Genomic DNA, 22475 nt, shown 5'->3' on the forward strand with positions numbered 1-22475 from the left:
CCCCAGCAGCGTCTGGCCTGCTGCTCCGATGCCATCCCTCGCCTCCTCTTGCCGGCAGCAGGAGGTTTACAGGGCGTTTGGACACCTCCCCCCTGGCCTCTCTGGCTCACTGTCACCTGCTCTTCCCACAATGCCTGAGGAGCACGCCTTCTTTCCCCTTGTTGTGTTTTGTACCTTTCTCAGGCTGCTTCCTGCTCCCTGAAGGGGTGGGCACTCACAGGGCCATGCCCCTTCCTCCCTCCCCCAACCCCCATTCCCTGAGCATGTGTGGTGGGACTCTCAAAGTACATGAAAATGCCCCCCACACCCTTCGCTCTGCCACTGCCCACCCAGGTCTGCTGCACCTCCTCTCCTAACGTGTTTCAGGATGGCACCACATTGACACCAACGTGCTGTCCTGGGCATCTGAGCCCTGCCTGCCCCTTGTGCCAATCCAGTGCTCCAGGTGGGCTCCCTGCAGTGGCCTTGTTGCTGGTGGAAGGGCTCCTGTCCTCTGCCCTGCAGTGGGCTTCCCACTCACTCTTCATCTTTACTGTCCTCTGCCTCTCACGCCAGTGCTCCTTGGAAACCAGCCCCTTGCCACCACTGTCCCCAGCTCTGAGGTGCCCAGGGAGTGAGGGACACATACCTGACCTCACCAGGCTGGCAGTGCTGCTGTGAGGGTCACGGGTGCAGGATAGGAGCTGCACTTGAGGGCGGAGCATCAACTGTGTGTGTGCGTGTGTGTGTGTGTGTGTGTGTGTGTGTGTGTGTGTTATGGAACAGTGCAATATATCTATGCAGTAGAGAGTATTATAAAATAGACCCCCAGGTACCCAGTCCTCAGCCACAACCACTGTCAGATATTATGTCCACTCTTGTTTTCACTGTTTCCTTAACTACTTCCCCATGACCGTCTCCTCACATTATTTTAAAGCAAATGCATTTCCAGGACATAATTGTTTCTGTAAACATTATCAGTTACCTTTACTACCTATTGGAACACTAGCAATGTGTATAAAAGAGATCCTTTTTGTTGTGTCTTCATTGGATTATTGCCTGAAAAGTATATCCGAACACAGCAAAAAGCTATTTAAGTTCTCCATGAATTAACTCTCGTGTTTCCTAGGGGCATCCTGGAGTTCCAGGCTTCATGGGTCCTCCAGGGAATCCTGGGCCACCAGTAAGTCCAACTCAGACCTCCTTCTCTCTTGGCCTTGACATCTGAGCACATGCCCATACTTACTGGAGATGGCACCACACTGGACCTACCTCTTATTTTAAAGGATGGTCTGAAATCTCAACAGTGCTTAGGGATGAACTGAAATGGGAGAATACAGAGGCACTGGAGTGGCCCTGGTGGGCAGTATACTCAGAATGGGTTGGGATCAGGGACATGGGCAAGGACTGATGAAGTCGTATTTCAAGATTAGGATCTCAAGTAAAGGCTTTCTTTTCATAGGAATAGGTCCTATGGTGAAAGGCCCAGGATCAGAAAGCACCTACCCAAGCCCGGATTTTTCTGAACAGACTGCAGTTTGTAACAATAGTAACAGCTAAAAATTCTTGTTTATTGTTACTGTTCTAACAGTTCATACATTGCTATCCTCTGCGCTTCTTATTCTGATGGCTACAACATGCAACATGAGTGTTGTCCCATTTACTGGGCTTCCTAAGCAGACATACCTCTGCTCCTGCAGAACTATGGCCCTGATGTTGACCAATGACCTTAGCATTTCTCTTTTCCCTCAGTCCAGGCTGCCCAAAGACCAGCCTCATTCTTTTTCTTTGTGGAACCCACTGTTTGAGCTCATGTATCCTCAAGGGTAGCCGTGGTGACAAGCAGTGGAAATTAGTGTCCCTGCCAAGCCCAGGAGCCCTGGGGTTCTCCATGGGTTCTCCGTGAGGTTCTGTCTCCCAGACCTTGCCAAGCAGGGCCCTTGGTCATGGCTAAAATAGCACTGAAAGGGAACCCACTTTAAATAGGGAACAGTATGTCACAATAGATTTTGAGAAAAAGGTTGGGTTAGGACTATAAAGTTGAAATATGTAAAATTAAGCTTGCTTTGTCTTCTAAAATGACACCCACTGTCTTTTAATTGCAACTATATGTTACTTATTTGAGCAAATCATTGTTTTATATGTCTTTTCAATGAAATCTTTTTTTTCATTGATGTTTTTAGGTATACATGACAGAAGGGTATATTTTGACATATTATACATACATAAAGTGCAACCCATTTCAATTTTGATCCCATTATTGTGGTTGAACATATATGGAGTTACACGGTCGTGTATTCATATATGAGCCTAGGAAAGTTATGTCCAATTCATTCCACTGTCTTATGAGAGCATGAAATGGCTTTTAAAAAATTTTTTAATTTTTTTTTCTTCATGATTAACTTTTACAGCAAACTCATAAAAGCTTTCCCAGTTTTTTGGAAAACCTACCTCAAATCTCAAATATTCAGCTCACTCCCCTTCTATAGTGTCTGTGTTAAGACCCTTTTGAATTCCTCAACCTGGATCCTAACAGCTCTGCTCCTGCACATTTTGAAGGATCTTTAGGGGATTGGTCAGTTTGCTATCATTAAACTTCATGGGTTTTACAGTTCTTTCAAGATTTGTATTTCCCTTAATAAAGTGTCTTGTATTGTGTTTGAATGTTATTGAATTTTGTAGCCTGTGATAATCAGCAAAATGAAAATCTGGCAAAGGTGGCTATACAACGGTTCCCAGGGACAGGCATTAGCAATGACAAAGAGGGACATTTGAGAGGGACGTATTTATTAAAAGAAACAGTTCCTTGGAGAACAATTTTCTATCATGACAACTGTAGCTTTCCTGTGCAACCTACTAGCTGAGGAATTCAGAAAATGAATATTGGGTTAAAGCTCCATCCTTACTTCATCTGAAGTCCATAGCATGTTTCCACTACAAAGGAATCCCTGCTCTCTCCTCTTTGGAAATTGCAGTAACTTGGAATCTGGCAACCATAGGAAATGACTCCTGACTTTTGAATCTCCTGCTAAGTGATAAATCTGAAACTCAGAGACACACAATCAGAAGCTGGCTTGTCTGTCTCCAGCTGACTAATGCTTTCAATTCACTCAGCAGATGTTAATTGAGCTTCTATTTTGTGTCATGCCTTGTGCTGTTGATTGCCTTTGGGAATGGATGCTGGGTCAGCTTCCCTTTCAGGCTCATCAGCCTGTCCTGCAAGAGCAGAGAACTCACCTTCCTGGCCATTGGTACAATTTTTGAGTGCATATTATTTGGCAGGCCCTGTCTTTGATGCCCAGAGATATAGGCACCAAGCAGGAAAGACTCTTCAAGCTTTTATTTTCTTGTGCTCAGTGAGAATCCTTCTTCTAGTTAAAACCCTTGCCCTGGTCCCAATGTGCAGTAGAGAATTTTATTCCAACTTAGCAGATTTCCAAAGTCTAGGGTGCCCAAAACTTCTGCTTAAAGTTATGTAGAAAAAAAATCCAGATTTGAAGTAGAACATTTATTATTCTGTTAGTTTTGGACTAAATGTATAATTAAACCCATAACTTGTGCTAATTTTTTAAACATTACTAATATCCCTTCATTTCATGAACATTCGCTTGGGTCCTTACCTGGTGGAAGAAATAGGGGCAAATCAAGCTACATCCTGTTGCAGGAATTTGCCATGCATGGAAAAGGACACTTCTTTTCTACAGCTATACCAATTTCCTTGAAGTCCAAGACTATGCTGTGGTCAATTTTATACTCCTAAAACTTGGTTGGCACCTGGTAAAAAATAAGCATTCAATAGTATATGTAAAACATTTAAATAAAGGCTGCTGGATTGGTGTCAATAAAATGCTAGGAGAACTTTCTTGTTTATGCCCCACTGTTTAGTTGGTGACTAGTGTGCCAGGTCTTTGGAAGGACAGTAGACTCTTCTAATAAGTGAATGCCTTTTACAGAGAGCCCTTAGGATGCTCCTAGTGCTGATTCTTGATGTGTATTAATTTTTCCAGTTCTCTCTGCAGTCTATAAAGCAGGTTGCTATCTTCATTATGGAGGGGGAAACACCACTGCAACATGATAGTTCAGGCAGCTTGGAGGGGACATATAGTGTAAGAGCTGTGCATAGCTTCCTGTCTGTAGAGGAGGGAACAATGACCTTTGCCCAGTTGTGTGAAAAAGCTAGTCTTCTGCCTTGTTTGTTCTAGGGAGCAGATGGAATTGCAGGAGCTGCTGGACCACCAGGAATTCAAGGGCCACCGGTAAGTTCCTTGAGGGAAAGGATCTACCTTATGGCTATCTTTAGGCCTTTTGAGAACCTATGTATTTGCTAACCTTTTCTGATTCTCTGAACCTCCCATGGCCCAGACATTCCTAAGCTTCCACTTATGACCAGTCCAGTTGCAAACACAGGAGGGACTGCTTTTGGTGGGGGCTGATGACTTTGCCACTAAGATAAGTGTTGGGGTGAAATAAACTGGCAACCTGCAATTCCAGAATTCAGATTACAACCACCACTGCAGACAGGCCCTAGATTCAGGCCCCGTTTCCCTATTCTTTCTCAGGTACTTTCTGTTATGAGCAAGTGTGGTGAGTGGAGGGGCTTGGGCTAGCCCACCCAGAGCTGTGGTGTGCTCCAGGGCATCTCAGACATGAGGCAGCCACTTCTAGCCCATCAGATCCAAAGAGGGGTGAAAACATCAAAGAAGTCTCTGTTCAAGGTCCTAGAATCACAGCTGGTACCATTGCCACATGAATTTTGTGCTTTTATCTGATCAACACAAAGCTGCCAGAACCACATTTGGCGTCAGTGCCAAGAAGCAAGGGTAAACCATGGTCCTGCAGGCATTTTTCTGGTAGCAATACATGCATGATGTTCAAAGGAATATGTAGAACAGTAATATCCTTCATGTCATTTCACTGCTGCCCCTCCACTATCGCCCAATAACTTAGAAAAGTCCTGAATCATTGTATCCATCTTATAAATCAGAAAAGTGGGGATTGGGGAAGATGATCAGTTCAGGATCACATAGTGAGGATATGTACCAGCCAGACACAAACCCTGGTCTATAGGAATTTCAGCAACATAATCCAGGACTAGCAGGAGAGGAGGTCAACCCTGCCCTGGAATTTGGAATCTTGTTCAAAGGGCACCTCAGGCGTCTTAGAACAACTTCATCCCTCCCAACTCAGGACATCAAAGCCCAATGGGGTTAATTAAGTCTCTTGTCCAAAGTCATCAAGGAAATCAATGTCCAAATTGGGACATAAGTCAACCTGAAAAGTCACAGTTCAGTATTCTTTCTGCAGTCTACACTGAATCGCCGCAGAATGTTGAGACTGAATATTGACAGCCACGTGGTCCTTCTTAGGATCATCCTGTGGTAATCCTTTTGAAGCAGCCCATCTACAAGTCCTAGGATGAATTAAATGCTGCAGGCAGCATTTCATTGATCCTCAGACTGTAAAATATTTCCCCAATAAAAACTAATCGACTGTTTGCCTAAAGGGAATATAAGCTATGAATCCCAGAAGTGAAATCATTACCTTCCTAGGAATTCACTGTATTAAACAAGACTTTCATTCTGTCCTGGGACTCCTGGGCAAGGTATGCCTGTACCTGAAGCTGTCCATGGTCCTGGTACTTTACCAAAAACCACAAACCAAGACAGAGTGGAAGTTTTCTTAGCCTGAACAATGCATAGTGATATCTTTTCATTAAAAAAAAATACTTTTTAGTTGTAGTTGGACACAATACTTTTATTTATTTATTTATTTTTATGTGGTGCTGAGGCTTGAACCCAGGTCCTCGCACGTACTACCCAAGCGCTCTACTGCTGAGCCACAACCCCAGCCCCACATATTGATAGATGAAAAATCAAAAACATTAGATGGGTAACAATAATAAAAATGTCCATGTAAAAATAAACATTTCCACTGCTTTTTGAATTAGCAATATGTGCATTTGTTAATCTTTTTGATGTTGAATAAACTCCAGTACTGTGAGTTTGAGCCCCCTGAATTGGATCCCTTATAATTATTCTTATAAATAGAACATCCATTACTATTTGATGCTTTTTTAAAAAAAAAAAGTTGTTGAGTCCATAGTAGCATCTGTATGAATGCAGAGCCCTAGAGTGTTGGGATTCTAAAATAATCCTTTGAGCTTCTTACCTTAGTGCTATTTATTTATAAAGTCAGCGACTCATCAAATATTTTCAAAATCCAAACTTAATTTGCATAAAGTATTATTCTTTTCCCTTTTTCTTAAATTTCTTTGAGATGCTTAATTAATAATTAAGTAGATCAATTTCCATAGCAAATAACTAGTGTGAGCAGATTTCCAGTAACAAGCACTCTGGATCTTTGGGAGTCTTAGGCTCCTCTGGTGGGAGCAGGAGGAGCAGGGAGAACACAGTGTTGCCAGCAAGGCACGGAATTCGGAAGGTGGGTGCCCCTGGGCTTCCTGTGGGATGGTTGGGTGATGGAAAGCATGTCTCCTGTGTTCCCTGTGCCTTGCCTTCTGGTCTGTCTGCCAAGGGAGAAGCCTGGACAGGATCACTGGACACAGAAGCAGGAAGCTCAGTCCTCTCCTAGATCTGGAACATGCTACTACATGACCGTGCCTTCCTCAACTGAGATGTGGGGTGGTGTGGTTCAGGGCTTGGAAAACTTTCCCATAACAAATAGCAAACATTTTTGGATTTCATGGATCATATGGTCTCTGTTTTAACTATTCAGCTCAGTTGTGGTAAGGCCGAAAAGGACCAAACAACTGGTCAGTTGAAGGGGGTGACTGTGTACTAAGAAAACTTTGCTTACAAAACCAGGCAGAGGTTTGAGGTTGGCCTACCCCTGAATTGTATCACTGTTGTTTCCATTCTAGGGTCTTTGAAACCACAGCCTTCCAGGAAGTAATCCAGAGAAGTCTGTTTCCATATCTAAAATCCCCTAATGATGATTGAACTTTTGTCCCATATTGATAGAAACCTTCCACTTCATTTCTTTTGTGTGTGTAGAGTTGTGGCATGGGGGAGGTGAATTTGAGTTGCATTGTGTTGACTGTTTTGTTTTAGTCTAAGAGGCAATATGGCTAGATGTCCCAACTCTCCTGCAACGTCACATTATGAGTCGTAGGTTCTGCTTGATGACACAAACATAACCAGTGCTTTCTACTTTCTAAAACATAAGGAATAACTTCTTAACATGGATGCAGAACACAAATCCTTCTGAGAAAAGGTGTTGGCAAATAAATAGTAAGCCTAAAGCATTATTCTTTTCTCATCAGTGCCTAAGGCCCTATTAAAGAATCCCAAGCTAGCGTCTCAGTGTCTTAATCATGCATTACTAATGTCTTTTATTGTCTTCAGGTATGGATAAAACTCAATTATTGAGTTATATTAAGTTTGAAAAGTACTTAATAAAATAAATGTGTTTCGGTCTCCTAATGGGAACATTTTTATATGCTGCTATTTAAAATCTGTATAAATCTGAAATATAAACTTTAGTTTGTTTTTGCCTTTGTTTTAAGAGGATTAAATAACAACCCTTTAGAATACCTCATTTTATGCCATTAGAATGCAAAACCTGACATCAGTGTCTGTCTCACAAAACATTGGTAAGATATTATAAAGTCGCCAGGAATCTGCATCTCAATACAGAGATGTGGTGATATAAAAATGTGCATCATGAAAAGTGGCTCTGAATTCTTTAAGTTGATGTAGAAGCCCTGATGGAAGATCATGTCTTTGATGCATAAGATGGGAAATGAAGTGTTAATTAATGCAATTTGTTAAAATAGACTTTAGAAACCCCACATGTCTTTTCATAGGGAAAAAAATACTCTCTAGCCACTTCTGATCAAAGGTTTAGGTGTCTCTCAAAGACAATTAAAATAATGAAGCCATCAGTCACAGTTTCCCCTAGCTCAGTTTTTCCTTGCACTGGGTCCTATAGGTACAGAGTTGCCCTGTCTGTGTGTATGGGTGGGAATTATGTCTCAATAAATTAGGGGACAAATGTCAGGATCTGGACCCAGGTCTTGTGGACTCCAAAGGCCCATTATTTTCTTTCCAATAGCCTTTTTTTTCTTTTACTTCATTTTTTTTTTTTTTTTTTTTGGCCATCAGTCACTAATTTCCTGAGTCTCTTTAGTATGGCTGGAACAGATCTGGTGTCCAGGCCACTGGTGGTGAAGATGCTGCTGCCCTGGGGAGCGAGCCTGGGCAGTGAGGAGGCTGGTGCAGCCCAGCCCACCTGGGGACTTCCAGCACCTGGCAGTCCTGTGTGAGGACTTTATTTCCAAAAAGCCAAATGATGATTTCATGGTGTCTTATGTCTTGGATCTTTCAGGGGAAAGAAGGTCCCCCTGGCCCCCAAGGCCCATCTGGAATACCTGGAGTCCCGGTAAGTGGCATTTAACAAACTTTAGTTTCGCTTTCCAAAAACAAGCAAGCCAAAATGTATTCTTCTATTGTTGAAATACGGCTTGATCACTAGTGGAATTTCAGATGTTACAGATCTTTAAAAGAAAGAAAAATGATTAACTTGCTTGTTGGCCAAAGCAAACTAAACTTTGACATTATTCTTAATCTTGTTCTTCTTTATTGTTTAATTGCTTGTTTCTTATTTATTTATATAGTGTTTTTCTATCTCTCCTCTCTCTCTCTGATTGAATCATTCATCAACAATGCACACATATGCACTCAACACACACAGCTATTTTTGGTAATTAGCTACTTGTGACAATATAAACATTTTTTATTTTCCATGCTACTATTAAGTGTTCGTAAAATTCACATAGAATATATCCAGTTAATGCACTGAAATATATCTGATTATTCCTCTGTTGCTTCATAAATCTTGCAATTATTTTTAAAGCCACAATGGACAATTTTACATGCATAGTGTTTTCCTAATTTCTTTAGAATGATTCCCCAAAGTGGAGTTTACTTGTCAGAGTACAGTAATAGCTCAGGTCTTGATACATACTGCAAAATTACTTTCCCTGAACATTGTTCCAAATATCTCAATTTAACATGCTTTTCATTAAAGTCCAGATTGGCAACATATTTGTTATAAGGTCTGCCTGGAAAGGCCACATGTTGCCTTTGTCACCTGGGTTTTTTGAGTGCCTCAGGGTCTAGCCTGTATGTGCAGGGGCACCAGCTGACCACAGTCCCCAACTGCCCTCCACCCATAATCTTGTCCCTAGAACAGACTGTGATCTTTCCTGCCACACTGGACCCATCCCCCAGGTCACAGAGCCTTTGAATGTGCATTTCTGGAAAGCCCTGTTGCTGGCTTTTATTTTATTTTTATTTGGGTGTTTGTTTGTTTTGTTTATTTTGCGGGGCTCAGCATCAAACCCAGGCTTCAGGCAGGCTAGTCAAGTGCTACTCCCCAGCCCCTGCCGAAGCCTGATCCCTCCTGACTTGGTCCTGGCCTGGCTTCTTTATTTGCCCCAAGACTAGGGCAGACCCTCTCTTTCCTTCTGGATGCCTGTTCCAACTGGGGGTCACTTGCTATTGGTGGAAAGGGGTGATGAGTGACTTGTTGATCCAATCAAATCATTGATCTGACACACTGGTCAGGAACTCTCTGTGGGCTAGCTCTGGGGACATCACAGAGAAGAGTAGCTGTTCATTATGGCATTGTGTCCTAGCTTCTGTGAGAGCTGGGCCCTCTTCAGCTCTCATTCAGTCTTGGCTCTCCACCCAGAGTTGAGGACATGGCAAATATTAATTAAGGAAGCATGTGGGTGATGAGTTGCTTTCTGGGGCCCTTCCTCCTAGGAGATCTGGTAATAAGCTCCTGAGCGTCATTGTCCAGTCACACAGGTCCTAAGTGATATGCTGGCACGTGTTGTCTCTGACAGAATAAACTGTGGTCCTACTATGTTATAGCAGCTCAGACACACTTACTGATTTAATTCTAGTGACGGCAAAGTTAAGAGGAGAACATCTCTGTTAGCGGTTTGTGTTGATCCCTCATCATTAAAGTTCTGGGGTGCTGGGGAAGGAAGCCACCTTAGATGTGATTGTTTTATGTTCATCATCAACAGCACACGTGCACACACACACACACACCCCTTTGTGCCATTCACTATTTGTGATGATATAAACATATCTGCTCCTCTCTTACTCTTCTCCCTCCCTCCCTCGCTTCCTTCTTTCCTTCAGAGGCAAATCCGATGATGCCATCTCTCTTTCTGTTGACTGTTGCCACTGTGAAGCCAAGATGGGCCCGTGGCCTCCCTGGCCTCTCATGAACTGACCCTGATTCTTCTCCGTCTCTTTCTCACCCCACTCCCCTCAGTCACCCTCCACCACTTGGCCATCCTCCAGGAGGCCATTCCTTCCTGGGTAGCTCTTCCCTGCCTCCTGCCTATATAATGAGGACCAGGCTGGCTTCACGTGCTCCTGTGCCGGCTCCGTGCTCAGGACTTCCCATACGTGAAAGTCCCTCCGTCTCACCAAGGCCCCATGCGCAAGCTTTCCTCAAGGCCTCCACTAAACATCACTGGCTCCTGATATGTGCTCTTGACACTCCCCAGCTGGGTTAGGAAGGGACCTGAGCCAGACCGCAGGACCACTGCTGTACCCCTCCCAGCAGTTACAGTATGAACCAACCGTGGATGTCACTGACTTCCGTCAGCCTTCTCCCCACCTCCCCATAACTGTGCCAAGCAGGTGCTTCCTAGATCTGGATTGAATGAAGGATGAGATGAGTGGTGATACGCGAACAGCAGCACTGCTCACCCACACAGCATTCAAGGTCCCAGCCCTCTAGGAACCCGTGGTTTTATGGAGAAGCCAAACAAGAAAGCATGATGCTTGTCTTACAGAGGGTCACACCGGGGCTGTGGGAGCCCAGGAGGTGGACACCTAAGCCAGACAATGAGGTGACGCCCCAGGCTTCATGGAGAGGTGACTTCAGTTATGGAGGTGGGTTAGACCCGGCTTAGACCCCAGCACCTCAAATTTTTTTCAGGAAAAAATGCCAGGCAAAAGACTCAGTCTAGATACAGACAGGGGTGTCTGTCCCTTAGGAGTGCGATTAGGGAGTGGCTAATTCCTTCCACTTCTGCAGGGTGCTGACAGGGACAGGGGGCCCCGTGAAGCTGCTGACATCAGAACACTGACATTAGCATCCTGGAAAGTGAGACAGCACCTCTCCCTATTTGTTGGGAACCAGCTCTGAGCCAAGCACAGCCCAAGAAACACCCTTCACACATGTCCCAGTGTGAAGTCCTCACCATGCAGTGTGTGTGGGGGGGTATCCCTGCTCAGTAAAGGTGGAAGACCGAGGCTCCAAGAAGACCCAGAATGCTCAGGAACACACGGTTAGCAAGGGGCAGCTCTTCTGTCCCAGAAAGGCATGCTTATCTCTGAGATGGTCCTGCAGGCCACATTTGGTCCTCCTCAGCATTTTCTTGAGTTGCTGCTTCAGGAGTTAAGTGCTGCCCCAGAATTGCCCAGTTCTCCCCTTTCCCCAGCCTGAGTGTGCTGCTCTCCTTGGTAGGCTTCGTCTTGTTTCACTGGTTTTCTTCCTGACCCCCTTCCCTGTGACCTCCAGGCATGGGGGAATAGTTCTGCAGTTAGGCTTTTAATTGCAAAGAGGATGGGTGTGTGAGTTGGCTGACTCGGCATTCACACAGCGCCCAGGGGCAGCATTCCTAGAGAGGGCTGCAGGTGCTCACTGAGCTTCTGGCCAGCAGCCCAGGGGTCTGTCATTCTGATCATGCTCACAGTGGCTCCCTTGTGCCAAGCCACTGAGGTTCAAGCGCCAGCGGTAAAAGTGTCCACCTTCATTAGCAGCCCCTGTAGCAGAAGCAGCACATCCGTGGGACAGGAAGCCTGACTGCCGTCTTGTGGTGCCTCTGCAGGGCAGGCTGGCCTCTCTTCAGGAGAGATGGCACCTAGGAGCTGGGAGCTTGAAGAACTTGCCCAAGATCCCGTGACTTCGGTTCCCCTCTGCCTCCTCCCCTCTGCTTTCTCTCCCAGACCAGGTCCAGGTGCCCAGGGTTGGACCCTCAGCCTCTGTCGTCATAGCCGTCATACAGATTAGCTTTCCATGCCTCAGAGACCCCGAGGAGGTGCTCATCCCTGGGAGGAGCATGAGGAATATTGTGCCCCCTCTGGGATGAGATTGGCAGAGGGGAGGGAGTCCTAGCTTGGCTGCGTGAAGAGTAGTGCAAAGTGCCCATGTCCTGTCCACGCCCAAGCCGACGCCTTCGCTCTCTGATCCCCATGTGTGTCCCGGGAGCTGTGATCCCCTGCTTATTACTTAATGTCCTCTTCTTCTTCCTCAGCTCTCACCTCCCCCATCTCACATTCCACTCTGGAGGTCAATAGACGAGGGTGTGTTGTCCTGAGTCTGAGTCCATGAAAACGCCCCCTGGGGCCTCCATTAGATCAGACCTGGGAAGAGCGATCCTTTGCACCATGTGTTACTTTTCCAGCACATGCTGGGCGCTGTGAGTCCGAGGTCTGCGCCAGATCTTGGTGTTGGGAAGGAAAACATGAAATGAGTTCTGTGCGTGGAGACACCCAGCAGCTGCCAACAGGGAATGAACATAGCTGCTGGACACGAGGGAGAAGGACACTTGGAAGCAGTGTCTGTCCCCTCCCCTCTAATCTTCTTTGACCTGATAACTAGCTTGACTTTCTCTTGCAGGGTGAAGAAGGCAAACCGGGCAGAGATGGAAAGCCAGGTCCCCCTGGAGAGCCGGTAAGGGGCTTCGTGCTTCTTACCAGTTTGCATGTCAGATGCACAGGGTCTTGATAGTGGCCACTCTGAGCCTTCTGTGAACCAGGCTCAGTGGACGTGAAATTCATGTATTGCTTCACTTACTTCTCCCAGCAGCCCTGTAAGGTCAGCATGTTGTCCCTGGGTTACAGCCGAGGACGCTGAGTCTCGGGGAGGTGGAATGACCAGCCTGAAGTTGTCTGATGGGCTGGCGGCTGCATGGGGGCCTGAGTCCGGGGCCCTGTCCTTCCCTCCTCTCTGCGTTTTACTGCCTAGTGCTCTTGGTCCTGTTGATGTGCGAGGGGACGCTGGGGCCAGCAAGCTGGCCTGGAGTACAGACCACACACACTCTCACTCCCACTGAACTGCTGGGCGGTACCTGTCAGCCCCACGTGTTGGGTCTTGTCCCTGCTCCCTTTTTCTGCTCTAGTTTTTGTTGATTTTTTTTTAATTCGTTCAGGGACATCTGAAGAGATGGACAGAGTGTTCAGTAGGACGTCTCTGTGGCCTGCCTAGCTGTTGGCTGGGGGGAGTGTGCAGGGGTTTCTAAAGGCCCTTATCTAAGACCTCAAAGTCGGCCTCCCTGAGCTGGGTGGCCTCTCCGGCCTGGAGGTCCCGGCTCTGTGATGATGAGGCCTGATTGGATGCCGCCAGCACTTTGGTCTTCATGACTGGGCTGGGGTGCGGCTCAGTGAGAGAGCATTGGCTCAGTGTGTCTGAGCCCCTGGCCCTGGGTTAGACCCCGGTACCACAAACAAGCAAGACAGACAGATCCCACACCTGGACGGGAGGATTCAGGTTGAAGTCAGCAGGGTCTCCAAACACCCACCCCAGGGGCCTAGCTGAATGATGGTGTTTACCCCAGGACACCAGGCAGCTACTAGAAGGGACGCAGGCTTTCTCTGGGTGATGTAGGGCTGCTGCAACTTACAGGAAAGGGCAGAGGCACAGGGAGGGGGTGGTCTGCCCTGCTGTGCATATAAAACCAAGTATGTGTATATTTTTCTAGTTTTTATATAAAGGAACTCTGTGAGACCCCATAGGACACCAACAAAAGTAGATTCATCCATGGAAGGATGATTCTAAGCACAGGCTATGGGGTGGGAAGGCAGTTCTCTGCTCTGTGGTGTTTTACTTTATTATTATCATTTTAACTTTTCAAAACACGAGCATGCATTATTTACTTATAAAATTACATTTAAAATATAGCAATTAAATTAAAATCTTTTATGCCAAAATTACAGCAACTACAGTACTAACCAGGTAACTTAGGGTGCCGCTTTGCTCTCACAGTCTGTGTGACCCAGAGCAGGTCAGACAGCATCTCTGGGCTTCAGAATCTTTTCACATAGAATGAGGATATTATACCAACTTTCCAGAGTTGCTAGAGGATCCGATGAGGTGGCAAAACCGTGCTTCTTTGGTAATTATTTTTGTGAATTACTTTTTCAACTACCCTGCTTTAAGTCGTGGTGAGGAGAGAGCTGTGGATTCTTTAGAGCCTGATGTGAATTACATAAAAGTCTCTACAGCAAGCTGCATGCTCCATTTAATTTGCTTTGTCGTAAACTATTATGACTCATTCCGATCTTACGCAACTTGCCGGAAGTACCTCCTTTGTCATTTCATAGTTTGCCAGATGCTGAAGCCAGAATTCACCACTGAGAGGAAAAGAAAGAGCTTTCCGCAGCAAAATGGAAAGCTCTTTCAGAGTCATGCCACCCAGCCCAGTGCCTGTGGGGGACAGGACAGTCCCTGGGGGTGGTGCACACGGGGGTGCAGCCCAGCTTGTCCTTGTGGCCAATAGCTCATGCAGGAGACAGGGATGGTTCTCCTGGACCAGGAGGGACTCAGTGCCCTGGCTCAGGGACCCCTGAGGTGCCCATTCCAGAGTTCTCTCGTGGATCCATTCTGGGAATCCATTTGTGTCCTTACTCTGAGCTGTTTGGGAGGAGTTTGGCACAGGATAGGTAGAATCTGGGGACCCTGAGATATCAAGACAGACATGGTGCAGGCAGAATGCTTGGGAGGGGTCCCAGGAGGACCCAGAGAAAGGAGCAGGGAGAGGGATTGCTCCTGGAATGCCCTTCTCTCACTACCCCTGTGGCAGGAGGTGGTGGCTGGAATATTTATCCATCCCGTGCCAGCCAGTTGTGGCTGCTCCTGGAGATGTTGGCTGCTGTGCACTTGGCCTTTCCACACCCTGAAGTCAAGCAGCCCTGGGGGCAGAGAACGAGCTCTTTCTGCAGACACCCTTTAGGTGTAGGAGCTGTGACAGTGGGAAGGGACCCTCCTGCGTGAGCCCAAGCACGTGGCTGGGAGGTGAGAGCACTTACCGCTGGTCATAGATGGCCCTCTTCACCTTGGCCTGTTCCTTCCAGTTCTTATGTGGGGGACACAGATAGGCAGAGAGACAATAAGGATGGATGGATGAATGGATGGATGGTTGGATGGATAGACAACTTTTTGAATTGCCTTTTGCTTAATTTTTAAATTAAGACGCAGTTGAGCATTGAGTATAGTATATGATTAAGTGCAGAGTCCCTGGTGACAAGATGTCTCAATTAGAACCCCCTATGTGTCCTTGAGCACATGAGGTAACCTCTCTGTGCCCTCATGTTTTTCCTGAGGGATAACAAGAGTGTGCCCCTCATTGGGCTGCAGTGAGGATCCATTGACGTCATGGTATAAAGCACCCTAGTTATGCCTGGCATGTGGATGACCCTCAGTGCCAGTTGGCCTGGCTGGTCATCATTTTTCTGCTGGTAACTTGGGTCATCATACTTGACTATGGTGCAGGGCAGGCTAGGCCTGTGTACGCTCAATCAGAAAACACCTATGAGGGATGATTGTCCTGAATTTACAACTGCAAAATAGATCCAGGAAGAGAAAGGACACACAGTTAGGTTTGGAAGGTCCAGGACAGAAGGCACCAGCAGATAAACCTGGACATCAGAGCTTTGAGCTCCAGCCTTCTCCCTGCAGTTTTTCTTCTAACCCCAAGGATGTTGCTTTACCTCTCATCTCCCCCACAGAGTGCCCCGTGTTAGGCTTGGGGCTCACAACCTGGGAAATAAGATGCTCAGAGCATTTGGGGATGCCCCCAAATGGAAGACCCAAGTGCTGCTGCTGCAGTCTGGCTGGGCACAATTCAGGAGCCACTTGTCAAAAGAAACAAACTTTATTTTTAGAACCACACACCAAACCACACAGCTCTTCAGGAAAAACCTTCAGAGCCCAACTGCCACCACCAGCTTCCCACAAGCCTCTCAACGGAGCTCCCCCACTCCTCCTGCTCTTGAGGCCGATTGGCTGGGTCGCTTGGGCGGAGCCAAAAAAGTCCCCCAATGAGCAGCTCCGTGGTCTGAAAGGGCGGGGAAACAACCCAATGAGCATCACTGCAGAGGAGCCAATCAGTTGGCAGCTAGAAGTTTGCTGGGGCCGCTGTGAGCTAATCATCAGCTGGCAGCTGGAAGTTTGCTGGGGCCCCTTCGGCTGTGGCTCTCAACATGCTGCCTGGTGGGCCATCAACCAAACTTGCCCTTTAACTTTCTCTTTCCAAACCACCTCTGCCACTTTATCTGGACCTGAGCCTCCCCAGGGCCCTCATCCGTTTTGTTTTGTTTTACTTATTTGTTTGTTTGTTTTTTGGTGACTTGTTCTGTCCAGGGCAATGCCAAGCTATGGGAAGTAAAGAACTTTAAATAGCAAGACTTGTCTCATAGCTCCTTTGAATTGGAGAAGATGTGTGGGAGATGGCATGGAGATCCCAGGCTTCCCTGTGAGTGGGTGCTGCTGCTGGCGGGAGAAGAGCATCCGCCTGGGTGTGGCATGAAGCTGGGATTCTGCCTGGCTTTGCCCTTTAGAAGCTCAGTAAAAATATCACTGCTTTGATCCTCAGTGCTGCCATTGGACAAGTAGAGTGATTAGTAGCTGCCTTGAGTGCCTTTTGTGAATAAGGTCCCTTATAACCAAGACGGCCATGCGATTTCATGTCAGACCAGAGCACTTTGGACAGTGAAAGGGTCTGTCCCTTTAATTTAATCTGGAGATGAAATCTGTATAAACAGCAGCAGCCCAGGGCAGCCAGAAACTTTCCAGACCTGGATTCCAGTGGACACTGGTGTGGGTGAAGATGGCCCAGGACACCAGGGCTGAGGACTGGAAATACAGTGACAGCAAGGGCAGCAGCTGAGAGGGGAAGTCCTGAGAAACCTCATCCTCATTCTCTTCTTTCCTTCTTCCCTCCAGGGAAAAGCGGGAGAGCCAGGTCTACCAGGAGCAGAGGGTCCCCGAGGCCCACCTGTAAGTGTCCCTAGCAGAGCGAACCTATCAGCCACTCACATGCTGATGCACCCGGCTGGAGGGGGCTGCGTGGCATGGGGATCTGCAGCCCCTCTCCTCCAGGGCAGCAGTGATCCTGTGTGATCTGTTCTGCTTTCTCCATACCATAGCCGTGAGGTTGATTTTCAAAGTCTCACTCATCACTGGCGGGTTGCTGTTCCAAGCTTTCTCTTTCCTTATCCTCTTTATTATTATAATATCTTGGGCTTTTCTCTGGATGATAGAACCTACAAACGAATCTTAATTTGTATTTTGAATACTTTCCATACCTATGGGTTTTTTTTCCAGTTATGAAAGAAACCCATTCTAACTGCATAACAATCATACTGATAATTATTAGTAAGAAAAAGAATGGCATAGAGAAGAAAATAGATACTGCTAATCCTGTAAAACAGAAGTAAAGCACTGCTAATATTCCAGTGTAGTTTCTTCAATCTTCTTTATGCAAAATCACCACATCTGTACATTTAAATCTATATCTAGTTATTACACATATAAAAATACAAAAACTGAACTCGTGTCTTTTGTTTAATAAAAATTCTAAAACAGTTATCTGATAAGAAGTGGCGTATCAGAATGCTATTTGTTTCCTTAATGTTGCTTTTATTTAAAAAAAAATCAATAAATCATCTGGCCAGTATTCAATAAGGAGGAAATAAAACACAAAAATCAATTTTCCTTTTTCCAAAATCTCCTGCCTGCACCAGGAGGAACCTGAGAGTGAGGACACTGTTACCCTGGGGATTAAAACACAGAATTAGCGATTGATTTATTTTCCAAACATACTTTAAATTGATGACCCCATTAAATCCTTTCTAAAGGCATTTTTTAAATTTAATAAATGAATGCTTACCATGGAGCACTGTACAACCCCTTAAAGTCAAGGGCAATTCTCATGAATGATGGTCAGGTTTCAAAGGAGGGGGACAGGACCTATTCTGCACTGGGAGTTGTGAGGATGGAATGCAGGTGGGGTGTCGACGGAAGCCCTGGCTCTTGTGGCTGCTGGGCACCCGGGAGGAGAGCATGGCAGAGCCCCTGCCTCTGTGGCTGGCGTTGAGACTCAGTGTTATTGAGGAACATGCAGGGACACAGGTTGTTCCCTGCCCTTTTGAGCATTCTTCATGTCTTATCCAGTCCCCCTGGTGACCCTGTAGAATAGGTTCTTGCCTCATTTAACAGGTGTCAGAACAGAGTCCCACTGGAGAGAAGCAAAGCCCCCAAGATCCCATTGCTCAAAGGTGGGAGCTATGGCTCAGCCAAGACCGGGTTCCTCAGTCAGCCCAAGCACATCAGGCGGCGGGGCATAGGGCATCCTCCCGTGGACAATGCCCCTGGCTGGGTTTTCATTACCTGGTTTGATCAAGATGATATCAGGACTGCAAGGTGTTAAGTGTCCTTTCTGAGGTGATTATAGTGGTTGAATCTGGATCCAGATCTGAGACACCTTCCTCCTCCTCCTCTTCTCCCTCTTTCCTCCTCCAAGTCCTTCCCAGTCACTCCCAGGTCCTGACTGCTCACCAGGCTTCAGTCCTGTGTCCCCTTTGTGAATCCCCACCACAACCTGGCAGGACAGGACCAGTCTCCCCTGTTATAAGCTTGAGGCTCACAGGGGAGAGAAGAAGAGCTCAGGATTGGCACACCTCCTGACCCCTTTCCACTGCCCCTGCCGGGGCCCTGGGTTCCCACTGCCCACTCCCTTCCCTGCTGCCCTGACACTTCCCACAGATCCAGAGCCTCATCCTAGAGTGGAACAAGGTCACACCTTCTCATCAGCCACTCTGTGATCACAGTGACTTCAAGGAGGCCTCTCGAGTTGGAGTTCCCTTCAGGTGGCCTTCCCCAGGGTTCTGACTTCCCTGGTCGGGTCTTGCCTTGTTTTTGAGATTAGGAGATGGAATCAGGAGGTAAACCGGGGAGAGCCTGATAGAGCAGCCAGGTGACAACTCTCTTGGTCTTGAAAAGGGCACTCTGGCCCCAGACCCCCTCCTGGGTTGAGTGTGCAAATACAGAGGTGTGCTCTGCAGGCAGGCAGGCCTGCGTGTGAATCTGAGGGAAAGGCAGGCCTGAGCCTCAAGTTTCTTTATCTATGAAATAGGAAAGGAAATCCCCTTCTGCAGGACCCCATGACCTGGAGATGGGCGTGCCCGAGACCCGCATGGCACAGTGCTGGTGGGACCCACGAGGCCCTTCCTGCTCCCCAACCCCCCCATTGCCCCCCTCTTTCCTGCCTTGCTCCTGTTCCCTTCTTTCCATCTGGGCCTGGCACAGAGCAGGGCTCCACACACCTGGACCCCATCCTGGGTGCCGCCCTCCCACCCCACAAGTCTGCTCACAGGTGGAATAACTGCATTTTCTTTCTTCCAGGGCTTCAAGGGACACACAGGTGATTCTGGAGCACCTGGTCCCCGGGTGAGTGGACATCTCTCCTGGGAGGTTTTCCTGGGTGACTCAGAGCTGACACTTCCTAGAGAGGACTCTTGGGCCCAAGGCAGGGCATTTCCATGGTGTCCCAGAAAGAATAGCGGGCACGGTTGGCAGTGTCATCCCCTTTTTGGTTTGATTCTTCTAGATGGTTCTTCTGGGGGCCTGACTGTGACAAAAGCCAGTTAGTCCAAGCAGCCTGGGCTCAGGTTGGTTTCCATTATCTGGGCTGTGCACAGCACTCCTGAGCCCTGTGAAGCAGGTTCTGATAATGGGCTTGATTTTCAGAGAGGGAAACTGAGGCCCAGGGGTCTGGGTGGTTTTCTCAGGGTCCAGATCTTGTATGTGAAACACATCAGCTTTGTCCTAGACGGGAAGACTCCAGAGTCTGTTTTCTTATCCTTCAGATCTTTCTCTCTCTTCCAATGCCCCAAATAGAAGTGGCCTCTGGGATCAATGGTTAGGTCCCCTGCACATTATAGAAAACTCGAAGAGAGCCATGGGTAGGAAAGCCAGTTGATCCACAGATAAGGAGGAGGAGTGGAAGGGCATTGTCTGACTCAAGCTGTTCTTTCCTGCCTGAGGCCTGGGGAGATACAGTTGGCCCTAGGCACTTGCCAATGGCCTTGGGTACACATGGATACCAGCTCAGGGCCAGGGCTCTTTATGCAGAGGCACCCTGCTCTGCTGGGACCTTCCAGATCGGCAGCCACCTGCATCTCTGCGTCTGACCCAGGTCCACAGGTGGCCTGTGCTTGAGGCAACCTGAAGCTGAAGTGACTCCATGTCTAACAGTGGATTTTCATTTCTAGGGAGAGCCTGGTGCCACAGGGCCCCCTGGCCAGGAAGGATCACCAGGGAAAGATGTGAGTGGGGGTGCTATGGGGCCTGGCGGGGTATGGGCATGGGGGACAAGGAAAGGATGCTCAATTCACAGTGGGTGGTGACAGCACTGTGAAGACACAGTGATGGCACATATTTGGCTGGCATGACGGAGAGTGGGGCTATAGCTCCTGACAGTGCACATGCCTTACCATGGATGGGAGGATTTTCTGGATTAATCATCTTGTGTCTGTTGGGACCAACATGGGCTCCGCGGACCCAGCCTTGCATGGACTGGAGGTGCACCTGAGGGTGCTCTGGATCATTCCTCCAGTGCCTCTGCTTCCCATGCTCAATGTGAACATGCGCCCCTCTCCACCTCTACTCCTCCTGCTGTCCTGCTCTACACGGCTCAGATGGCTCCTGCCTTGGCTTGGTCATGCAACTGGGCAGGGCAGGAGGGGTTTTATCTGAGTTGCACAGAAGAACAGACTTGAGATCCAGGGAGGTTAAGGACCTGGTCATATGTGTCAGAGGCCAGGAGAGGTTAAGGACATGGTCACATGGTGTGCCCGAAGCAGGTAGAGCCAGCTAGAGCCACATCTGTCAGTTCAACATCCCCACTCCACCCCCAGTGACTGATCACCCATGGCACAGGGCATCCTGCAGGGCCGTCTGGCAAGTGGGATCACAGCTTGGCCTCCTGGCACTGGGTGCCTGGTCAGAAGTCTGGGTACTTGGTCCTGAGGTCCAAAGTGGCCTCCTGTCCACTGTATGCATCCTTCAGGACCAGGTTTGGACCTGGGAAGGTAGACTCTTCCCAGGAGCTGATGATTATCAGAAGCTGATTATCTTTGGCTGATTTGCTGTCATGAGATGAAGTACCCGGACAGGATCTCAGGAGAAATCCATTGTAGTCCCCATGTCTTCCCTTAGCAGTTATAAAACCAACCCGAGTGCAGAGCCCTATGCAGCTAAAGTACAGCCCACCTCAGTCCACCCTGCTGGGGACCTCTCAGCTGCCGAAGCCACTGATCTAGCCCACTCCTCTCACTTCAGCTTATAGAAAAGGCAATGCAAGGAGTCCAGGCAGGCAAGGGACCGAGCTCAGCTTGCATGGCACAAGGGTGGGGCTGGGACAGCACCAAGTGCCAGGTCATGGGGAAATGCTTTCTTCCTCCATTTCAGTGCTCTGGATGTTTTAATTTAAAAAAAAAAAAAAAAAAGATCCATTTCCAGAGGGCTTTTTTAGAGGCACATCCAAGCCTCTCCATAGTCATCCTTCACATGGGTAGGGACTGCCAGTCCAGGAGGCTACTCAGAAGGCCACATCATCATGCTTGGCAAACTAGAAGGTGCTATGAGCGTGGCTGGCACTCTGCCCACTGGGTGGCGGGCATGGTGGTTCCAGGTTGCTATCTAGTGAGTCAGGAGAACTCTAAGAGCACTTGTCTTCTCAGTTCAAGATGGGGCCATCTGAAGTCACTGAGGGACCATGTGGAATATGTCTGATTAGGTAAATCAGTACACTAATGCAGAAGGCAGAGCTGCGAGCATTTCTAAATCTGTGAAGTGAGTGTTTTTATGTTTGGAAGACAATCTACGGAAGGCATCTGTTCACTGCTGGTTTTCCTGGGTCTTTTGGTGAAGTTTGATACATATTTGAAGTGGAGCCTTCCTTATCTCCACCCAGTGACTCTGTGATGATGTGACCCTTCTCTGTTTCTTCCAGGGTGATGTTGGACCGTCAGGACCACAGGGTCCCCGAGGGCCAAGGGGCCCACCGGTGAGTTTTGCTTGAGACTAAGTTGCTCATGTCCTGGTGTGTTTTGGCAGCAATGTTGGCATGGTGAGGTTTGGGACTTTCACCCTGGCACAGCCATGTGGTGTTAAAAATGGCTATATGTCACAGCAGGTGGGGAGCAGCCATTGCCCTAAGCCCCTGGGGCCTCCCACACACCAGGAGCTTTGCTGGGACCATTTGCATACAGTGCCACCTGGCCCAGCAGGGCCTGTAGGACCTCCGCCAGTCTCTCTAGCTCTGGGCCATCCTAAGAGCTGGTACTTAGGATACACACAGGTATCCTGGTGCTGCTACAACACAGTGCTGTGGACTGGGTGGCCTGAACATGAAATGTTGCCTCGTAGTTCTGGAGGCCAGA

The 22475-nt window shown here is 47.7% G+C and overlaps 1 protein-coding gene across 1 annotated transcript in view; it reads left to right on the plus strand.

Moving 5' to 3' along the window:
* Window positions 1-22475, plus strand: part of Col22a1 (collagen type XXII alpha 1 chain) — a 208304-nt gene that overhangs the window by 166873 nt on the left and 18956 nt on the right. Inside the window, exons 47-54 of the mRNA XM_071602419.1 lie at window positions 1109-1162; window positions 4182-4235; window positions 8326-8379; window positions 12652-12705; window positions 16975-17028; window positions 19435-19479; window positions 20304-20357; window positions 22046-22099. Coding sequence (XP_071458520.1) covers window positions 1109-1162; window positions 4182-4235; window positions 8326-8379; window positions 12652-12705; window positions 16975-17028; window positions 19435-19479; window positions 20304-20357; window positions 22046-22099 — 423 coding nt within the window. The remainder of the gene's footprint in view (window positions 1-1108; window positions 1163-4181; window positions 4236-8325; window positions 8380-12651; window positions 12706-16974; window positions 17029-19434; window positions 19480-20303; window positions 20358-22045; window positions 22100-22475) is intronic.

The sequence above is a fragment of the Marmota flaviventris genome, chromosome 15, assembly GCF_047511675.1.
Source record: "Marmota flaviventris isolate mMarFla1 chromosome 15, mMarFla1.hap1, whole genome shotgun sequence".
Taxonomy (NCBI): Eukaryota; Metazoa; Chordata; class Mammalia; order Rodentia; family Sciuridae; genus Marmota; species Marmota flaviventris.